Source organism: Vigna radiata, chromosome 8, assembly GCF_000741045.1.
Source record: "Vigna radiata var. radiata cultivar VC1973A chromosome 8, Vradiata_ver6, whole genome shotgun sequence".
NCBI classification, from domain to species: domain Eukaryota; kingdom Viridiplantae; phylum Streptophyta; class Magnoliopsida; order Fabales; family Fabaceae; genus Vigna; species Vigna radiata.
This window is the reverse complement of record NC_028358.1, coordinates 41,097,929-41,119,567: the sequence shown is the minus strand read 5'-3', so window position 1 is coordinate 41,119,567 and position 21,639 is coordinate 41,097,929. Positions and strand designations below refer to the sequence as shown.

General features: G+C 30.5%; 3 protein-coding genes across 5 annotated transcripts; 1 reads left to right on the top strand and 2 right to left on the bottom strand.

Moving 5' to 3' along the window:
- Nucleotides 1-5,936: 5,936 nt before the first annotated feature.
- On the top strand, nucleotides 5,937-11,033 carry LOC106772065. 3 transcript variants are annotated; one of them, XM_022785636.1, is made up of 5 exons: nucleotides 5,937-6,152; nucleotides 6,375-6,622; nucleotides 6,985-7,207; nucleotides 7,353-7,507; nucleotides 10,895-11,033. In XM_022785636.1, the coding sequence occupies exons 1-4, from the start codon at nucleotides 6,006-6,008 to the stop codon at nucleotides 7,473-7,475; spliced, it is 741 nt and encodes a 246-aa protein (XP_022641357.1). In that variant the 5' UTR covers nucleotides 5,937-6,005; the 3' UTR covers nucleotides 7,476-7,507; nucleotides 10,895-11,033. The 3 variants fall into 3 exon arrangements, with proteins under 3 accessions (XP_022641357.1, XP_014513703.1, XP_014513702.1); XM_014658217.2 differs by lacking the exon at nucleotides 10,895-11,033 and adding an exon at nucleotides 7,851-8,374; XM_014658216.2 differs by lacking the exon at nucleotides 10,895-11,033 and having other exon boundaries at nucleotides 7,353-7,819.
- On the bottom strand, nucleotides 9,124-11,038 carry LOC106770657 (peroxidase 66). The gene is given in 4 exon segments (XM_022785637.1): nucleotides 9,124-10,428; nucleotides 10,430-10,474; nucleotides 10,476-10,788; nucleotides 10,790-11,038. Coding segments are annotated over 4 exon segments (633 nt in total). The 5' UTR covers nucleotides 10,999-11,038; the 3' UTR covers nucleotides 9,124-10,362.
- Nucleotides 11,039-14,246: 3,208 nt separating this feature from the next.
- On the bottom strand, nucleotides 14,247-15,817 carry LOC106772064 (transcription factor TCP19). Its single transcript, XM_014658215.2, has 3 exons — nucleotides 15,749-15,817; nucleotides 15,534-15,621; nucleotides 14,247-15,423 (listed from the first exon to the last, which is right to left on the bottom strand). The coding sequence occupies exon 3, from the start codon at nucleotides 15,420-15,422 to the stop codon at nucleotides 14,439-14,441; it is 984 nt and encodes a 327-aa protein (XP_014513701.1). The 5' UTR covers nucleotide 15,423; nucleotides 15,534-15,621; nucleotides 15,749-15,817; the 3' UTR covers nucleotides 14,247-14,438.
- Nucleotides 15,818-21,639: the final 5,822 nt, after the last annotated feature.

The window sequence follows — 21,639 nt, the reverse complement described above, 5'->3', positions numbered from 1 at the left end:
AAACTCTGCTATTACATATCAAAACTTAAAGCAACCTTATTAATATTTTAGTTTCTTCTCTGGTCAAAATGTGACCGTTGAATATTGCGATTTTCCGGAGTTTGTACTGTAATGTAACAAAATTATAAAAATATAAAATTAAATGGACAAGTCATATCAACTTGATATTATATTATATAAGTTTGTTTTATTACAAAACCGAAGTCATCAAAACATCACACGATTCGGTCATCATACTGTCAAACAATTTCAATTGTTATATTATGAGACGATTTTAGTTCATTTTATTATAAAATTAAAATCGTGTTAACACGACACAGTTTCAGTTTATTCACAATAAAATTATTATAGCATTATTTAACTTGTTGAAACTTGAAATACTTTTAAAATTCATATTATTTTTGTAATTTTATAATGACAAAAAAAACCGTGGAATTGCGTGTTGTCAAAATAACTTGACAAAATCATTAATTAGTATATAGTTTGCATATTATACCCCAAAAAAAAAGGTGCAATAAGGAAGCAACTAAACCTATGTAACCTGATGTAGAATAAAGTTGATCATCAGGTATAATATTTTCACTAGTGCAAAAACGCTATTTAACGTCACCCCTTAGACGTCGATTAAGGGTAAGCACGACGTATATTGATGACCGGTGGCATTTTTGTAAATAAGTTGGTCATATAGACGTCAGTTAAAAGGTGTCCCGACGTTTATAATATTTTAGACGTCGGGGCCCCTCTTAACTGACGTTTATATGTCTGATAGGTGGGTGAAAAGTGATTTCTTTCAGTCATATAGACGTCAGTTAGGAGGGGCCCCGACGTCTATATAGCGAAAATTAATGGCTATTCACCTACCTGTCAGACATATAGACGTCAGCTGGGAGAGCCTTGACTTCTAAAGCACTTTAGACGTCTGTCACTCTAGGAACCGACGTCTAAACCCTAAATCCAAAAATTCAAAAAGTCACTTTAGACGTCTGTTACTCTGGGAACCGACGTCTAAACCCTAAATCCAAAAANACCGACGTCTAAACCCTAAATCCAAAAATTCAAAAAGTCACTTTAGACGTCTGTTACTCTGGGAACCGACGTCTAAACCCTAAATCCAAAAATTCTAAAAGTCACTTTTTGACTCCATTTAGACGTCTCTCACCACTCCGACTTCTAAAGCACTTTAGACGTCTATTACTCTAGGAACGACGTCTAAACCCTAAATCCATAAATTTAAAAAATCACTTTTTGACTCCATTTAGACGTCTGATCCCGCCACTCCGACTTCTAAAGCACTTTAGACGTCTGTTGTAAAGGGAACCGACGTCTAAATGTCTGCATTAAAACACTGCGAACGCAAGACAGTAGTTACGTGCACTCATTGTTCATCATCTTCCTCGCATTTTCTCTGCACAAGCTACATTTTTCAGGTTCGTTTTCTCACTTTTGCACCGTTTAAAATTAATTTTACTCTGATTACATTACTCTTTGATGAATTATTTTTCATTTGAATCGATTAAAATGCGTTTTCATTGAGTTTTTGTGCAGTTTTGCTCATGTCCTTAGGCAGCATTCTTGGACGGCAATTTCTTGCCTTTTGCACTCCTCCAATTCCCTCCACTACATTATCAAAACCGTCTAATACAAAATAAGAACATACAATCCATTCTCTTCAACTAAAATATAAAGTTGTAAACTCGAATCACCATGACCTAGGAGCAACTTGAGAGGCCTCAAGCGGAGAAAGATCCTATCAAATATGGCGACATTTTAGACGTCTAATCTATGAGTCTGACGTCTATATAGACGTCTGACCTATATAGCCCGACGCCTATGTAGATGTCTGACCTATGGGGTCCGACGTCTCATTTAACGTCACTCGAATAGACGCCAGTTCGAGATCTGACGTTAAAAACCCAAAATAACCGACGTTAAACAGCGTTTTTCCACTAGTGTTTGAGAAAGAAATAGTAATATACTGACATAAATAAACATATATATAATTAGCACAAGAAAAGTATACAACGTATATAGAGGTTGAATTAGTACCTGAGCTTATTTAGAATCCGCATCTTGATACTCATAGTATATCACAATATGGAAATCTTAGCTATCTTATTGAAGCATTTTAATTTCACCCAAAAGATAACCATCTAGTAGGTACTTTTCTTATAAATTTGTGTTTTCTATAATCAAAATATTCAAAAAAATAAGAATAGTAGAAAATAACGAAGGATGAAATGAAATTCTAAAATGGTAAAAAATATATTTTTTTTTTCATTTTTAATTTGATAAAGTTATATAAGAGAAAAATGTTCAAAATCTAAATATAAGTTTAATTCTCCAACATTAAATAAAAATAAGAAAATTAAATATCTTATAAAAATAAAAAACCCACAAATTTATTTTTTTAAAGTTTTAAAGAACAAATGTCATTAAGTTCAAATTTCATAGTCTTGTATCTTTTAATTATTTCTCAAAAAAATTATCACAAAATGATATTAGATATTAGATATATTTATTAAGTGAAACATGATGGTAAACTTGACATCTCCTATAGGCTATATATATTACCGCTGAAGGAATTTAATCAAATAATAGATGTTGATTGTAATAAGATTCTCCCACGTATATTGTTAAGATATATTTATTGACGTTGCCTTAAATTTATTTGTTATTCTTAATGTGAATGTAGAGTCAACAAATATGAAATTTTTTTCTTCATTAGTAATAACTAGCATATATAATTAAAAGAATAAGACATTAGGAATAATGGGTCAAAATCATGTACAAAAAATATTACCAGAAAAATATCAAATAGATATAGATATCAATTTGGAAAGAGAGAAACATAAGATGCAAGCAAATAATCTCATTATAATTTATACCATTAAGTTTTACGTTATTAAGTGGCTTTTTATTTAAATTTAACGGTTTTTAAACTAAATTAATTACTTATATTAATAATAAAAAGGTTACACATATGCAAATATGTTCTCACTGGTATTATTGTACGTGATGACATTCGCATTGTGAAAAAGAATATTTCTGAGATTGAATTGGGCTATTGGACAAGACATCTTGAGGAAGATAGGAACCACTAAATAAATCATTGGCATAATAAAAAGAAAAAGAGTGTTGTAGGGTAAAAAAGGTCATGTTGATGAAAACTTCCCTCACTACTCATTTTAATTGAGTTCTAAATACAATAATAAATACTAAGAAAAAAAAAAGAGAGAGAGAAAAAGTTGCGATTTATTCACAAAAATGTAGGTTTCTTAATATTCTTGTTTGTTTGGCTGGTTGATTATATGCCTTAGTTATATATTTGTTAGGAAGTGTAATATATATTTTTTTTATCTAAATAACTTTTTGTTTACATCATTAAAAGTGTTGTGATTGATGTACTTTTGTCCCTCTTAACTTTTATCGTGTTCTGCTTTTATATTTAATCATCACATATTCTTACAAGTTCGTACAATTTTTGTTTTACTACTTATTATTCATGATTTTATGATTTACATCATTTACCTATCTTAAAATTAACTTCATATAATTTTAAATATTTTTATATTAAAGTGTTGGACAGCATTTGAAAATTTACGATCATAATCTGACTTGATCTTGGTTTGACGTAAACCCCATTTTGGATTCTTTTGATTTGTTTGGGAATAAAACAATGACTGGTAAGAGGATACGATGCTGTTTATGACTGTTACTGTATATATATGCCCTCAGTTTAAAGGAGTGAAAATAAATCAACATGGCTTCCATGTTCTTTTTGGTTGTCCTTTCGTGGAATTGACCGTTTGTCTGCTCTTCCATTGTCGATGTCATGCCATTCTTATCAATTCTCCTTCTTCTGCATTTTCACGCTATACTTTAGTCTTTACTGTGCTGCGTACTATTGACAGCAGAGCACTTTTAGAGCAGGTTTAATCAGATTTTTTTCATCAATTTCGTAAGAACACAGATATTATTGATTTAATGGTGTTCTCAATTTGGTTAAAGCGTATCAGATTTGTCTCCTTTTTAGAAAAATGTCAATTTCGTTTTATAGAGAAAAAATTTGTGTCAATCAAGTCATTTTCGTTAAAAACAAACTAATGGTGTTAAAAACTTAAAGTGAGTTTTGAATAATAACCACTTCATGGGTCAAATCCCTGATTTTGCAGTGGATAAAATGAGTTTTGAAAGCAATGATTTTTAACGGAGATGACTTGATTGACACAAATTTTTTCTATATAAGAATGAAATTGACATTTTTCTAAAAGGGAATAAATTTAACACACTTCAACCAAACTGAGACAAAAGAAGTAATTTAACCAATATTATTTTATTGCAAATACTCTAAATATGAACTGTTGTATAAAAAATAGTGTTATTTTGGTATACATGATAGATAGAAACTACTGTAAAAAAAATGCTGTTGGAGAAAGACTTGCTGAGACCCAATGTGTATATGAGTTGTTTCTGTTAGAAAGTACTTCTCTTCGTATAAAAGTAGCAGGCTACAAATAATATATGAATTATTCAAATATTATAAATTTGAAAATTTTAAATGGGTTTGCTGGTTGGAGTAAGACACTGATTGAGTTGCTTATAATAAGAAATGCGTGTGAAATACTATTAAAAAACAGAACAAGAAACTTTGAGAAGTTTTGGTTAGAAATAAGAAAATAAAAGAAAAAATCTAAAGAAACAAACGACACAATTTAATGTGCAGGATATTTTAATTTTTTTAGAAAGTTCTTTAATTATATCATTATGCTGCTTTCGAGATAGTTATATATTTAGTTTTAGTGATAAAGGGAGAAGTTAGATTATTAGAATTTTAAGTGAGTCTAAGTTTATATTAAATAAAAATGAAAAAAAATAAATATCTTTAATTTTAAGATTTTTTTTTTATAAGATCCATTTTAAAACAATATTATTACTTACAAGGAGTTTGAGATTGAAGTCTGAGAGGCTTTTATGGCTTCTTTACTTTTTTTCACAATTCCACAAAATTAATGTGTTGTTTTAATTTTGTTTCACTTCAATTTAGTGTCTACTTCTTTCCATTTTCTATAAAGTCCTTTAACCAGCTTTCGTTTTCATAAACCTCAAATGCTTTTTTTTACTTAAAATAATTAAAGAATTAGGATGTTTTGGAAATTTTGATTAAATTTAGGGGATTTTCATGTCAAACTAAGTAATTAAACTTTGGTTTATAACGCAATTTTTATGGCATGTTTATAGGAATAAAAACCTTGTTTTATTTCTTCTATATTGAGTTAGTTTTGTATTTGATTTATAAAAACAAGTTGAGTCAGTTTGTTGTCTCATCTAAAAAATGTAGACTAATTTATCTTCATTTATCTTAAATAACATTTGATATGTGAGCTTGTGAACCAGTTTACATAAATATATTTATTTTGTAATTTTTTTTCATCAGTTATAACATGTAAAATATTAGATTATTGAATCTTAATAATTTTTTTTAATTAAATTGATAAAAATAATACATTTTATAATGTTATTTTTTAAAATAAATAATATTTATAATTTTATAGTTTTTAAGTAAAAAAAATGTTAGAATTTTTATAATAAATATATATATAACTAAAACAACAACTGAAATTAGATTTCAAATAATTAAAATTGTCAATAAAAAAATATTTTAGAAACAAACTTTTCTTTAATTTAATTTTAATAATTTTAAGTGAATATGTAGCAATCGTTATTTAATGATATGGCTTGAGCTTTTAACTTCAACATCCAAACTTTTTTAGCTTTATATTGTAATACGATATTTATTTTTTAAAATAAATTAGTTTAAAGTATTTTAGCACATACTACCTTCTGTCATCTGTTAAGTATAAAAATGCTACCAACATATAAGTTGCATATAAAAATGATAGTAGGGAAAAAAATTAGGGGTTGTAGAGAGAAAAACCGTATGTACTTAACAGAAATTGGGCCGAACACTCAAACATAAATTTAACAAACAGAGAACGTTGGTGGCGATGTCGGAGAGGCTAACACCAACCAGGAAGAGGAAAATGGGAGACGGAGAAGATACAACTCCCAAGAAACCTGCGGCAAAATGGCCTCTCATCAAACCCAAAAAGAATCTTCAGATTACCCGACTCCGAGATTTCGATCTCTTCACGGTTACAATTCTATCTTCTTTCTCCGTTCCATGCCTTATTTTTTGGGGTCTAATTTGATACAGGACTTAGATTGCTTCCCCGTACATTGATATTTTTTTTGTTTGCTTCAAATTCAGTAGAAATTTTAATCTTTCAAAGAAAATTGAACAGTTCCACAGTGCCTGCTTAAAGTACCCACGTGCTTATTGTTTTCTAAATAATTTTTAATTTTTTTGGGTTTAGGTCCAGAATTTTTTCTCCTCTGCTGAATCGAAGGCATTCGTTAAAAATGCTGAGTCAATTGGTTTTGCTCATCAAGGGAGTCTAGGTCCTACTTATGGTGAAGCTTACAGAGATAATGATCGAATCTCGGTGGATGATCCTGTCCTTGCAGATACTATTTGGGAGTCTGGACTTAGCAAACTATTCTCTGATATAAAAATTCGTGGAAAGGTTGCTGTAGGCCTGAATCCAAATATTAGATTCTATAGGTTTGTGTATTTTCTGTGGCAAAGGTTTCTTGTGGATAACTTAATAAAATTACTCAGTTTTCTAAAGTTCTTCTTGAGCCATTGTATTTTCAATTAGGATTATGTTTATCTGAACACCCAAAAATAAAAATAAAAATTGATACTACATTTGACACCATGCTTAGTTACCTCTATCCTGCAATTCCTTTTTATCTTTAGCATCGTATACACACCTTAAAAACACATCCCAAGAGCCACATTGGTGTTCGAACGTTTTCCTTTCATTTTTGCTGTACTAGAATTGGACCACAGGTCTCTTCAAGTTTGGTTACGAGAAAACTGTTGATGATTTAAATGCATCACCTTGGACTTCTGCACTTCAGGTACAAGACTGGCCAGCGGTTTGGACGGCACATTGACGAAAGTGTTAATCTTGGAGATGGAAAACGTACTTATTATACTCTTCTAGTGTATTTGAGCGGTGGGCCTGGTGAACTTAAATCAAAGCCCAAAAATGACTCCAGCAATTCCTCAGTTTCATCTGTTGATCCTTTAGTTGGAGGAGAAACAGTTTTTTATGGTTTAAGAAATAAGATTGTGGCTGAGGTAAATTATTGATTTTCTTTTAGTAAAATATGGTTTGGTAGGTATATTTTTTTTCTACTTCAAGTGAGTTTGAGTCTATGTTTCATGCAAACTTTTGAATATGACTATATGCTTTGGGTGATATAATACAATATTAATTTCACAGGTGGCTCCTACTGAAGGGACAGCACTTCTTCACCTTCACGGAGATAAATGTTTGTTGCATGAAGCCAGAAATGTTACCAAGGGTATCAAGTATGTGTTTCGTTCAGATGTGGTATTTGCTTGAAGAATGTTTCATGACTAGTACCAAATAATCTGGTATGTTCATCTCCTGAGGGCTATTTTTGGTTAGCCTATTGCTTGAGATATTGTTGTGTTATCTTGATTTTCAGTGTCGGTAATATGTTCAGTATGGAAGTTTATGTAATAGATAATTTACCTTTACGTGTGAACAGATTAGGGAAGTTATTTTGAAAAACTCGTATAGTAGTGAAAACCAGGTTAATTAAACCATTTATGGAGCCTGGTACTGTAATATAAAGCTTGACTTATGAATAATTTTTTTGGATACGTGAAGTTGAATTTTGGGGAGAAGTATTATCTTCTATGGCCATTGAAGAATTATGACGATATTTCTTAATTTCTGTATATCTATTTGCAGTATAATGTCTGTGGGATCTGTTGATTGATCCATCAAAACACCGTTTCTTTAATGGGCATGGATGAAAAGTTCGTTGACTTTCCTATGTGATGTTTAGGTGAAATTTGAAAAACTCATTATCTATTTGCCTTGTGTTCTCTTTAGTATAGCACGCTTTTATGTTATTTACATATCATGAACAGCACATTTTTCCAATGAAAATCCTTTACAAATTTAGACGTTTGCATATATTTTATAATCAGACTTTTTAAGTGTAGGACATCAGCAAACTGAGCCCAAGTAGTATTTCTCAGTGTTAATTGCTATTTGAAATTCACATATGGTGTGCCTGTTGCATATCCTTCTAGTTTCGGGGTTAAAAGTCTGACAGTATTTGTCTTAAGTTATTATAGAGTGAAAGAGACGTGGTATATGTCAAAGGAATTAATGAGGAAATCTGCTGGTCATTAAAACCGGCATTAATTGGCAAAATATCTGGTCATCAAAACCAGCTGGACATTTAAAGTCAGCAAATTCTATGCCATTGTAATTGTAATTTTGTATTTTAACTGTTATTCTCTTTTATTAGGATACCCAACTGCAGAATAAATGTATATGTGGCAGTTTAACTAATGTATAGGTCAGAATATCAGTCTGTATAAAACAATTTTTCCTACACATTTCTGAAGTTTAACATGCTATCAGCCAGGCCACGATCCTAGCCTAAACTTGTCAAAGTTTTCACAACCCTAGTTTTTTTTCTCAGCTTATCTTGTCCTTTTGTCTTGTTGAGACCTAGTTCTTTTGACTTTTTTTTTGGCTTCATTCCTAGTCCAGATTTAATTCTGAATCATGTCTTCTGTAAAGTATGAAGTTTTATTGATTCGCCTTACTGGCAAGAAGTACTCAGCTTGGACATTCCAATTCGAGATATTTGTCAAAGGCAAAAATCTTTAGGGTCATGTTGATGGCAGCAAGTCTGCTCCTAACAAAGATACATAGAAGGATGACCACGCCAAATGAGAGGTAGAAGATGCTCAAGTCATGGCATGGATCATAGGTTCTGTTGATCCCAACGTTGTCCTCAATCTTCGGCCCTTCAAGACTGCAGCTATCATTTGGGCCTACCTGAAGAAAATCTACCATCAGAACAATACAGCTCAAAGATTCCAACTCGAGCATGACATTGCGATTACAGGATAGTCTGTCCATCTTGGAATTTTATTCTCAATTCATGAATCTTTGGTCTGAATACATTGATATCTTTGACGAAAATCTGTCTTCTATAGGTCTTTGCTCAGTTCAATTAGTTCAAGAAACCACTCAAAGAGATCAATTTCTTATGAAATTGAGATATGATTTTGAAGGTGTTAGGTCCAATCTCATGAATAGAGATCTTGTACCTTTTTCGGATGCATGCCTTAATGATTTGCTTCGTGATTACAATTCGATCATGACATTGCGATTACAAGATAGTCTGTCCATCTCGGAATTTTATTCTCAATTCATGAATCTTTGGTCTGAATACATTGATATCATTTATGAAAATCTGTCTTCTAAAGGTCTTCGCTCAGTTCAATCAGTTCATGAAACCACTAAAAGAGATCAATTTCTTAAGAAATTGAGATCTGATTTTGAAGGTGTTAGGTCCAATCTCATGAATAGAGACCCTGAACCTGTTTTGGATGCATGACTTAATGATTTGCTTCGGGAATAACAACGCCTTCTCACACAATCAACCATGGAACCACAAAAATCCACAACAGTTCTCGTGGCATATGCAGTACAAGGAAAGCCAAGAGGTCGTGACTTGAGTATTGTCCAATGTTTCTATTGCAAAAGGTTTGGACATTATGCTTCAAACTGTCTCCACAAATTTTGTAATTACTGCAAAAAAGATGGGCACATTCTTAAAGATTGTCCAACTAGGTCGCCAAAGAAATCTGCAACAACTTTCATTACCACTTTTGGTTCTTCTGATCTAAGTAATTCTGTAAACACATTTTCTGTTCAACAAACAACTCCTGCCTCTCCTCAAACCTTGACTCTTGAAATGGTTCAACAAATGGTCATTTCTACATTTTCAGCTTTGGAACTCCCAGGTAAACACTTTTCCGTATCTTCACATTGGTACTTTGATTTTGGTGTCTTCAACCATATGACCAACAATCCACAACTCCGTACTAATACCACCAAATATTTTTGAATCTCAAGATTCATCCTGCTGATGGAAATCATTTGCCTATAACAGAGATAACAGATATTAGTGATATTTCTTCATCTCTAACTGATGTCTTTCTCTCCCTTGGCCTCACTACTAATCTCATTTATGTTGGTCAATTAGTTGACGATAATTGTCATGTCGAATTCTCAAAATATGATTGTCTTGTGCAAGTCAGATTGCGAAGGAGCCTAAAGTTGGATGCCTTTTTCCACTTAATTTATGTCTCCAAATCTTTGTTTGCCTTTCATTTCTTGTAATTCTGCTAATACTGATTACCAATTCTGGCTTAAGCGTCTTGGACATCCAAATTCAAATATACTTCATGACATGCTTAAAGGTTTTCTTGGCATAACCTTTTACAGTCAACAGTTGTTTTGTAATAGTCATTGTCAAATACTGCTGTTGAGTCCAGGAACTGTCCCTGCATTGTGGTTGTGGTTTGGTTTTAGACACTTCTTTCTTAGGTCTAAGGCAAACTCAGCGTTCATACTTGGATCTGTGTCGTGTAGTGAACTAAAATTTAGAAGAGATGCCTCAAAGGAAGAACAATGTGAAAAGCCTAAAGTGTGACCTCTCGATAAAGTTGCCAAGTCTTTAACTGTCAAACCTCTCTTGGCAAAACTCAGAATTAGTTGGCTCGCATTGAAGTTTGGAGCAGGTAAGATGATAGTATCAGATGCCTTTGATACTCTTCCATCTTTCCTTCCTTTTAGTACATTCCAATAGGGGCCTCCTGAAACAATCATGGAAGAACATCCTCAAGATACGAGCTGGAACTTTTGGATCATGCTTGGAAGCTTTGAGAACAGTCTCTGAAATTATTTTTTCCAATTGTGGGCAGGTTTGATCGTAGTAATGAACATGAAGTTCAGCTTTGGATATTGAAAATGTTGTCAAAAGGAGGAAAATGATTGGAAAAATGTTTTCTGTTGACAGAAGGGCCATATGATAGATCAGAGTTTTTGTATTTTGAAAATGAGGCTTGGATGAGAACTTCATGAAAGATGCATTGAGAAATTTATATCATGGAACTGTACGATTTAGCAAAAACATGTTTTAGTGTGATTCACTGTACTTCAAAAGTTAGAATATTAGCCTAGATACAGATTTTGACCTGTCTTCTGTTCTGCTTATCAAACAACCTACGCACATCTTCTTTTGCTAGCAGAAGTACAAATACAATTTAGTGAGTAAGAGCCTTAAGGTGGTTTCTTAGGTTTCATTCGTTGTAATTAAGATAATATTTTCGTCAAACATCCTGGTTTCTTAGGTTTCATTCTTAGGTTTACATGTTACTTCATAAGTTGTCCTGTTGGTTTATGACTCTCAGGTTAGTTTAGTAATGTTGTAAAGTTTATGAGAGAATTGCGTAATTCTGCAGTCACAAATTACCCGCATTGGCCCCAAAGTTTTCATTTCTAATTTCTACCTTGGGACATTATAAAGTATTTTTATGTTACAGTATTATTTTAAATTTTCTATTTAATTGTTATTTTAAAAGTTCAAATAATATTAATTATTTGTTTATCTTTTATAATGATGTTTTTATTTAATTTCTAAGTAGTTACATTGCATATATCTGTTTATTATAATGTAGAAATTAAAAAAATTATTAGAATCAAGAAGAAAAAAAATCAATGCTTAAAGTAACAGCAACTGCACCCAGCACGAGTACAACTGGTTTGACCGTCAGTCAATTGTTGAACCAGGAGTTTAGTCGTAATAAGTTTAGTAACACTGAAGTTCTCCAGAAGAGTTATTTATAAGTCATTTTGAAATAAATAATTTTAAGAAACGGATAGAATTTTGCACATTAAAAAACAAACTGATTATTTCTAGAATGAACAAATTAAACGAACACTTAAGAATAACAAGGGCGTTAACATTTTTCTTAAATACAAATTGTCTTTAATATATTAGAATTTGTTTTTAAGTTATGTCAAGAATGTTACTTGAAACCGTATTCTGTGAGCGTTTGCCCCGTTACATTCTGTATTTCAAGGAGAACAAATTTTAGCCTCTGGTAAGATATTTAAATTATATTTAGTTTGAAAACTTTATCCCAGCACGTTGGAGAATATTTTAAGAATTAATATAATGTCTATATTGATTATTTAGGCAGAACTTTAAACTTAATTTAATCATATTTTTAATGACGTAATTTGAGTGTTATGATTAAAAAAAATAGATTTAGTTTTTAAAAACGCCCGAAACAATTACTTAGTCAATTGTTTTAAAACGTCCGAAACAATTTTATTTAATCTCTCTCTTTTTTCTTTCTCCAAATGCACTTTCTCAAAAGATATTTTGTTGGCAAATGGTCCTTTTATTTTATCTATGATTGACTTTTCTTTAGCCTCAACATTTTGGCTTTGTCCCTGTAAATGGAGGCAAAATGGAAGACTTGTGGCAATGGAGAAGAAAAATTTAAAACTGATGACAGTAAAAATTTATAATATTTAAAGTGAGTGAAAGGGAATGAAAATTACAAAATAGCAACTTAACAATGCAAAATTACATATAGTCAACTAAAAATTATCAAAAATTTCATTTGGCACCAGGTTGCTAAGCTTACCTTTGTGGTGGTGATGCGTATCTCTGCATGTAAAAAGATGGTGTATCTCCCTTATTGTGCTTGTAATAATATATCTAGTGAGTTTTTTTTTAAAAAAAAAAACAAAAGAGTTATATATAAATAAAAATATCATTTTAATATGAAATTTATTAATATAATTTATTTTCAAATTAAAATGTTATTCAATTTTAAAGAACTTATAGTGTAGAATATATATTAAAATAATATGTTCACTGATAATTACTTTTCTAATACATCGTTTTTAAAGATGTTTTGATGTTTATTATATAGGATAATCCAACTTGTGTTTGGTGTGTTTTAGTTGACGAGTCGATTTAGTTGACTACTCTTTCAAATTGACTTTAAGAACTAAAAAACAGCTCACACTGAGACTGAAAATCGTAAAATCTAACTGAACTTATATCACATTTATCACTTAATCTTATTTTACATTCTTATAATTTCATATGATTCAATTTCTTATAAATTCAATTTATATAAAATATTTATAACTACTCATGGTTAAACCGAATAAATCTTAAGTAAAACAAGACCTCTTATAAATATATATGTGTATATCATAATGATGTATAAGAATATGAAATGAAAAATACAGATATGGAAAATAAAAAGCAATGATTATTAAAACAAAAAACTGTTAGTGTTTTTTTTAAGTTTTAACTTGAGTGTGTAAAACGATGTTGTCTAAAAGCATACAGGAAGTGTAACACGAGTCCACGTGTGGACCAGCCACGTACAGTCCCGACGATCGACACGTGTAGAGAGGGCCAGACTGGTTCCAACAAGGAGCGGGCCCCACAAAATCATAGGGACACGTGCCTATACCCAGGAATCACATGTCGAAATATCGTGCCCAACTTCAACCACTCAGCACGCTCCACGGACACCCACCAACCTTTTCAGCAATGGGCCCCCACAGTATAACACGTGCATAACCTCACGTGACGTGACAAACACCATTCGGACCCAGCTTCATCCATCCTATCCTACTCTCCTCCCCCACCTCCCACGTGCCATCCCACGGGTCAGACAACACCCTACCCCACTTCCATTGCTTGAAATTCCCGATAACGTACGCTCTTCAAGGTAAGATGAAAACAGTACATTATATAAATATGAAAAATACGGCAAATATGATTAGTAAATAAATAAAAGGACCATAAATGATTCAAAGTCGTATATTGATTCTTGATTCTTTATATGGGTTTGTTAACAATTTATTATAATTAATTCTTTGGTATCTCTTTTTATATATAAAAAATTATAATAGCATCAAAATTGATGTTTACAATATATTAATAATTAATATTTGATATCGCTTTTTATAAAAAAAATATAATAGCATCAAAATCGATAATTCATTAAATAAGTGTCAAATATTATATAAAATAGACGAGGAACCCTAAAATTTAAGAGAAAAGCATTTAATAAAAGAAATTCACAATTGAAAAATAAATTATTAAAAGTTTAATGTGAATTGAAAATATCAATTCAGATAAAAATAAAAATTATGACTATCATATAAATAAAAAGTCACGTAAACCTATTATCTTAATTTTTGGATTAAAAATAATCTTTAATATAAGTTTCTTTTGTACCTAATCTGCCTAAAAAATCTAACATAAATCATTTTAAAAAATAAAAATAAAACAAGATGAACAGCCTTATAAGGTTTTCATTAAAAATAAATAAATCCTAACCATTATCGAAAATAACAAAACTCAAATTGAAAAAGTAATGGTCTAAAACTAAAAATACTATCTAATGGTTTTGTTTTTGTTCCTGATATTCAAGGCTTTGAAGAAGGTGGCGCTTGACCCAAAAATTGAAGCTCTTTCTTGTCATAAATTTCCAAAGAGAAATCCCTGAGTATTTGAGTGGTTGTGGCGGCGGATGAGGAGGAAGCGGCGGCGCTGGTAGTAACACTCACTGAGCTCATACTAGAACCCATAGTGGACGAAGAGTTCACAGAATCCGAGGCACAGCCATTTGAGGAGGGCTTATCCTGTTCGTGCATCTGTAAGGCAGAAACAAATCCCGAAATGGGCCGGGCCTGCACGTTAAAAAATGGGGCCGCCGTTGCGGGAATGGCCCAATACTGAGGCGGGTTTGAAGCGTTTGGGAACATGAAGAAAGGCCCTGAACCGTTACCGTTCCAAAGTGGAACTACTCCACCACCACCGCCACTGGCAACACCGCCATATGCGGTTTGAGCGATTGGTGCGAGTCCTGAAGACACCGAAACGTGGTTTTCGTTCACGTCGATGAATTCGCTGTTCGACGCTCTCCTCCTTCGTTTCTTCGGGTTGTCTTCCCCGTGGGGCCTCGCCGCCGAGGATGTCGGAATCTTCAGTGTACCGCCGACAGACACCGCGATCGCCGGAACGGTGCCGGTTCCGGTGGCCTCGATTATAGCGGGCTCAGCGTGCTCCAGAAGCCATCGGATTGTTTCTCCGTCCGACTTGTGCCCCAGCTCGCGCGTCAGCTGGAAGATCCTGGCGGCGCATGTAGCCGGCATCCGGATTCTGCGGCCACGCCCCTCCACCTTCGTGTGTCGGTCCTTCGAGGGCCTCTTCGCCACCGTCGGAGGCATCGGAATAACGTTCACGGGAAGGGACATGTCAACGCCTTGCTCCGCGTCCATGGCCTCTTCTTTCATTTGTAGCGCCTGCGGGGAAGACGGAGAGGGTGACGACGACTCCGGCCGGTCCACCATTGGCGGTGACAGCTTCTCCGAGGTATCATCCCCGTCATGGGTGGGATTTGACTCCATCCTGAAGAAATTCCAAATTTTTAAAAACACCCAAAAAAAAAAATGTGACTGAAACCCATAAGAGAATCGTGGAAAAATACTTTAAATTTCAGAATTTCAATAGAAAATTACAGTTTTTTTGCAGGTTTTGCAGCGGGAAGATGAACTGGGAAGAGCAAAAGAATTTAAGACAGTTGACCGTGTTTGAAGCTTTCTAGCGCTGCAAGGATTAGAGACTAATTCAGAATTGGAAGAGGGATTTTGGTAATTAAAAACTATGAATGAAAATTGGTATAAAATGAATAAAATTGGGACAGAGACAACATAGAAGACAGAGAGGAACAAACCCTAACAATAACAAAGGTGAGAGCCCCACTTATCCGGATGGAAGGGGGACCCTCAGACCCAGTATTCTTCTGTATTTATTTACACAGTGAAATTGAATCAATGGTTAGATACGCTCTTCGCTATAAGTAACACATTGGGATGATGCCACGTAGAATGTCTAGGTTCTACTGTGACTTCACTGTTCTAGTGCTGTTTTGTCCCTGATTCATGACAATTTGCAAGTTTCAATGATAGAGAAAAAAAAATAAAATCAAATCAAAGTCTCCTTCTTTTTCCCGAGTAATGGAAAAGTACTGATTTTTTTTTTCAAAATAACAATTAATGATTTCTTAAAAATTAAATAACGATGTCAATGTGTTTACAATATTTTTAGAATAATGTAAAGATTCATATTAAAATATTTTTTTGACAGTGTTTTGTATGTATAATATTTAATTATTAATTTTATCCGAAAATTATAAATGTCTTAATTAAGAATTAAGAATATTTATTTTATTGGGTTAACTGATGACTACCTTGAACTAATTCAAATTGATATGAATTTTTATTTATGATTAAATTAAAGATGATTTATTATAAATTAATAGTTTATATAGGAGTTGAGTGATGAATTTAGTAGGAGTGATTTGAGTCTCAACTATTTATGTATTTATACCATTGTGTTATAGATAAATTGTATTTGTTTTTTATATCTTGAATTAGTTTGAAGGACTTCAGTCATTTACTTAGATAAAGTCTTAAATTAATTTGTGTAAAGATTTTATTATTTTTCAATTATGTTGACGTTAAAAAGTTACTGATTTTTTTAAAAATAACAATTAATGTTTTTTTAAAAATTAAATGAGAATAATTAATGTGTTTAGTTACTATCGATATTTTTAGAATAATGTAAAGATTCATATTAAAATATATTTTTTGGTGTAGTTTAGTATGTATGATATTTAATTATACCCTGAAATTATAAATGTCAAGAGTATTCATTTTATTGAGTTAACTAAGAACTACTTTGGTCTAATTCAAATTGATATAAGTTTTATTTTTTATGATTAAATTAAAGTTAACTTAGTCTAAATTAATAATTTATATTGAATAATGAATTTAGTACGAGTGATTTGAATGACTTTAGTTATGTACTTAGTTAAAATTTTAAATTAATTTGTGTAAACATACTATTATTTTTCAATTGAGTTGACGCTAAAAATAACTTTTAATACAAAAAATAAATGTTTTTGAAATTATAAGGCAATTGACCTAATTCAATCAAACTTACTCAAAAGTGAAGTTTGGATTAAATTTAACATAAAAATACATAGATTTAACCAAACCCAACCCTATATTTTTTTAATGGTTTATCGTATAAACTTATCTAAATCCTAAGCAATTAAACTCCTGAATGTTAATTATAAATTTCAATGTAATCAAAAGTCAACTAACTTATTATAAACAAATTATATCATAATATAAAATAATTATATCACTTGTATATTTTTATTAAAATTTACCTACTTTTCTATAATTTACCAAAGAAAATACACATTTTGCCAATATAAAAAATAACTAATTTTACATTTTTTAATAATAGTTTTTGTAAAATATATTCATTTTAACCATTCTTTTACGTTGGTTTACTTACTATAATTTATACTTTTGTACCATAAAGATTTATTTTTTTAAAAAAATAAGAGCCTGTTAAAATTTAATTAATTGATTCCTTTAATCTATGTGAAATATTTTTTTTCTTCTAAATAACACCGAGTAATATATGTAAGAAAAAAACTTGAATATATTTTATTTAGTTTATAGTATAAAATATTTTTAACATAATCACATATATTAAAGAAAGTAGTTAATCTTTTTTTATTTTGTTAAAATTTTAAAGCAATATTAGTTTACCAAACTTATCTCGTTATTAATAATCTCGAAAGATATTTTCATTAAAATAAACAAATTACATGATGAGAAATAGGATGGAGTAATACATTATGTATCATTTGAAGTCATTTTAATGTTGTAAGGTAATATTCGTATATATTCTATATTACGAGTTTAAATATGTATAATATTCAACTATTTAAAAGGTGACATCAGAGTTAACAACATTAGAGTTTTATATCTTTCCGTTAGAAAATTCAACTTTTACTTTGTCATTCATCTCTAATTGCAAAAGTGCATCCTTCTACCAACACCAAACTTACTGTAATGCTTTTCTTTTATGTGCCTCTACGTGCCACCACAACCAAAACCTCTTTCTCTCACCTTCCTTCCTTTTCCTATTTTCTCAAAAGAAAAAATCTTTTTAACAACATTTTTTAACAATTTTTTGACAACGCATATATGACACTTTGTGATTGGTCTGTTTTAAATAATTTTTTAGACGTAAATTCAAATAGACCAATAAAATGATGACACGTGTCCCGTTGTAAAAAAAATTGTCAAAAACTATTGTCAAAAAATCATCATCATTTCTCAAATTAAAACTTCTCTACATAAATCATCCCCACCAATGAGTTGATTCACATACTTGAAGGAAAAGACAAGTGTACTACTTAGCTAATATCATCAATTTGATTTATTTGTATGATTTGATCTTGATCCACATGGATTAGGGTCAGAAAAATTTGTAAAGTCAAAAAGTCTTTTGTAAAAAAAAATTATAAGACCAAAATATTTACAAAAACACTGTAGATTAAAGTCAGTCCATAAGTTTTTTTTTTAAAAAAAAAATATATATTTATTTTGAATACAAGAAAAAATATAATCAACTTCTAATTTATTGCAAAAGTGATAATATATTTATTTCTACTAATTTGTTTTAATAAAAAAAAATCATAAATTTAATTTGTTAGACCAACTCAATATAATCTTGTGAAATTTATTATGGTATAGCTAGTATAGTGTTCAAATTAGATTATTATGTGAAAATTTGACAAAATATAGTATAAATATCTTTTTTAAAAATACTTACAAGTAATTCAATCAATTCTTTTATTTGATACACCTTCTTTCAATATCATAAACTACAATACACACATTTTTTATCTTCTTTCTATTTGACATCTCAACTCTTTGAGCTACCATTTGTTGAAAATTAAAACACTGTATATTTGTATTTGGTCTTTAATAAAAAATTACTTTTCATTCTTAAAATATTTTTATATTTTAAATTTAACTTCTGAAAATTTATTTTAGTATTTTTCGTCCTTGATATTATATTGACTCTTATAAATGAAGTAAAAAACAACTTTTATTTTCGATATGAAAATTTTCATGATAAATTCACAACAGAAGAAAATAAATTTTAAAAATTTTCGTTTGAGTTAATCTAACATAATTTTTAAAGAAAAATAAAATAACTATTTTTTTATAGATTTTCTCCTAATAATATTGATATTAATCTAAATTTGAAAATAGAGAATATATTATTATATATTTATATGTGGATGACATGCTAATGATTCATATATACAATAATCTTTAGAACTAAGTTGTTTTTATAATTTTATTTTAAAATGTAAGTTGTTTCTAAGTAAAACTAATGTGATTTTAGAAGTTGGAGTCATAAACAAGGGAGATAGTATATCATTATCCCAAAACATTATATGAAATCATTATCCCAAAACATTATATGAAAAACGAAAACTTCTTAAGAAGTTTAAAAATTGCCACTTCAAACAATTGGACATCACTTACAATATTAATTCTAAATTAAAGAAAAGTGAAGGAGAATTTATTTCTAACCCTAGTATACCAAATAATTGGGAGTTTACTACATTTAATGAGTTTTTTTAGATCAAATATTACTAATACAGTAGATAAACTGAGAAAATACAATTAATATTCTAATTATTAGAAATATTGAAAGACACTTGTAAGATTAATGAAATATTTAAGAGGTTCAGCGAATTATGTCGTTGAATATAGTGAATTTCCCGTTTTACTAAAAAAATACAATGATGTTAATTGGATATATGATTCATATAAGATAAAATCTAATGGTGGTTATATATTCACAATTGGTGGGGTGCAATTTCATGGACATTAGCTAACAAATTATTATTTAAAGATCAATAATGAAATTTGAATTTGTTGCTCTAGAAATGGTTGGTAGTGAAACTGAGTGGTTGACAAACTTCTTAGCTAACATTCCACTAGGAATAGAACCAACCCTTTATGTGTCACTACATTGTGATTGTCAATTGACAATAGTTATAGCCAAAAAACAAGAACTACAATAGAAATAAGAGACATATACAATTGAGACATAATCTGATGAAGTAGCTACTAAATAGTGGAACAATTTTCATTGATTATGTGAAGTCATAATGAAGTCTAGCAAATCCTCTAATAAAAACCTTGAGAAGTGATGTAATATGATTTTAGAAACTTTGGGGAATGATACTTAAGCCAGTTGCAGATAAACAAGTTATGGTAACCCAAATTCCATGAATAAGGTTCATATGGATAAAAACAAGTCACTTGTTAGTTTTGATAACACTAAATTGATTTTTAATCAATTATGTCAATTCTTGTGGTGTGTGTGAAAGTGTTGGAGACTACATTATTGAAAGGTTAAACTTTGTAGTTAAAGTTAATGATGTTCATATCCCTTACCAGTGATTTATGATTTGTAGTATACACTTGATGAAATTTCCTACATAAGTGTCGAATGAGACTATTTGAATGAAATCCTTGCATGATCTCTAGAGCACTCATAAATATCGGACACAAACATGACTTAGTAAACACATCACAATAATAAGATGTATTGTGATTGATAAACTGTTAACACATATTAAATGTGTTTGGTTCATATAGTTTATTGTACCAACTTTGATGCATTATATTACTTAAGATTTTTTCTTTTGTTCTTTGTATATCTTATATTTTTACAACATGTGAGAGATTGTTATAAGAATCGAGTTTAATAATGCATTGCAAAATATCTCTCAACTGCATAGTGTCATCAGTGCACAACACGGAGCTTCAACCACAAGTTGCGGTTCTATTTTTACAATTTGTGGGTTTTTTAAGGCTAAGCCTATAAAAATAATAAAAATAAAAAATATATTCGTATATAATAATATTACCGTAAAAAAGTATATTTAGTTTGATTCACAATTAGTATTATATTAAGAAAAAACTAAATCATGCTACAAACTCCCTTATGTGTATCATGGTAATTTTGTGTTCTGTCTGCCTTAAACTAAGGATCAATTTTAAGAAAAAAAATGAAATCATGTCCATTACTTAAGTTTAGGAAAGCAAATGATAGATCCTTGTTTACTGTGTGGTATATTGTTCGGAGGAGGTTAGTGGGGAGCAAGGATACCAAACCTCCATGTCTGTCACACCATCACTGTCTTTTCTCAAATATTCTCTTCATGTTGGCAAATTCTGTTTATAAATTTTCTTTTAAAAATATTTTAAACACTGTGAACCAAAAAACTATATATTTTTCAAAATTAGATCAGATTTCTCTTATTTCTTCTGTAACTTCTTAAGGGATCACAATATGTAAAGTAATTTTATCCTATTTACCTGTTTAGAGTTCTTTCCAACAATTTTTTCTATGAATACTCATCCAAGGGAAATAAAATTGAATAATTTAAAATCATTTTAAATATATGTTAACTTATATGTATATATATTTATAATTTTAGTTTAATTTTTACTTTTTTCCTTTGAAAATATTAATTGAAAAAACTTATCGCACTTAATTGTGTCAAGGGGGTTACTCCTTGTACCTCTCCAATTCCAACCCCCACCCCCCCATTCTATTTTTACCCTTTGCTTTATTTTTTCTTTTCCAATTTTATCCTTTAGCAAAAATTTATATTTAGAAATAAAATTTTATAATTTTATTCTCCCACCCCCACATAACCTATTTATT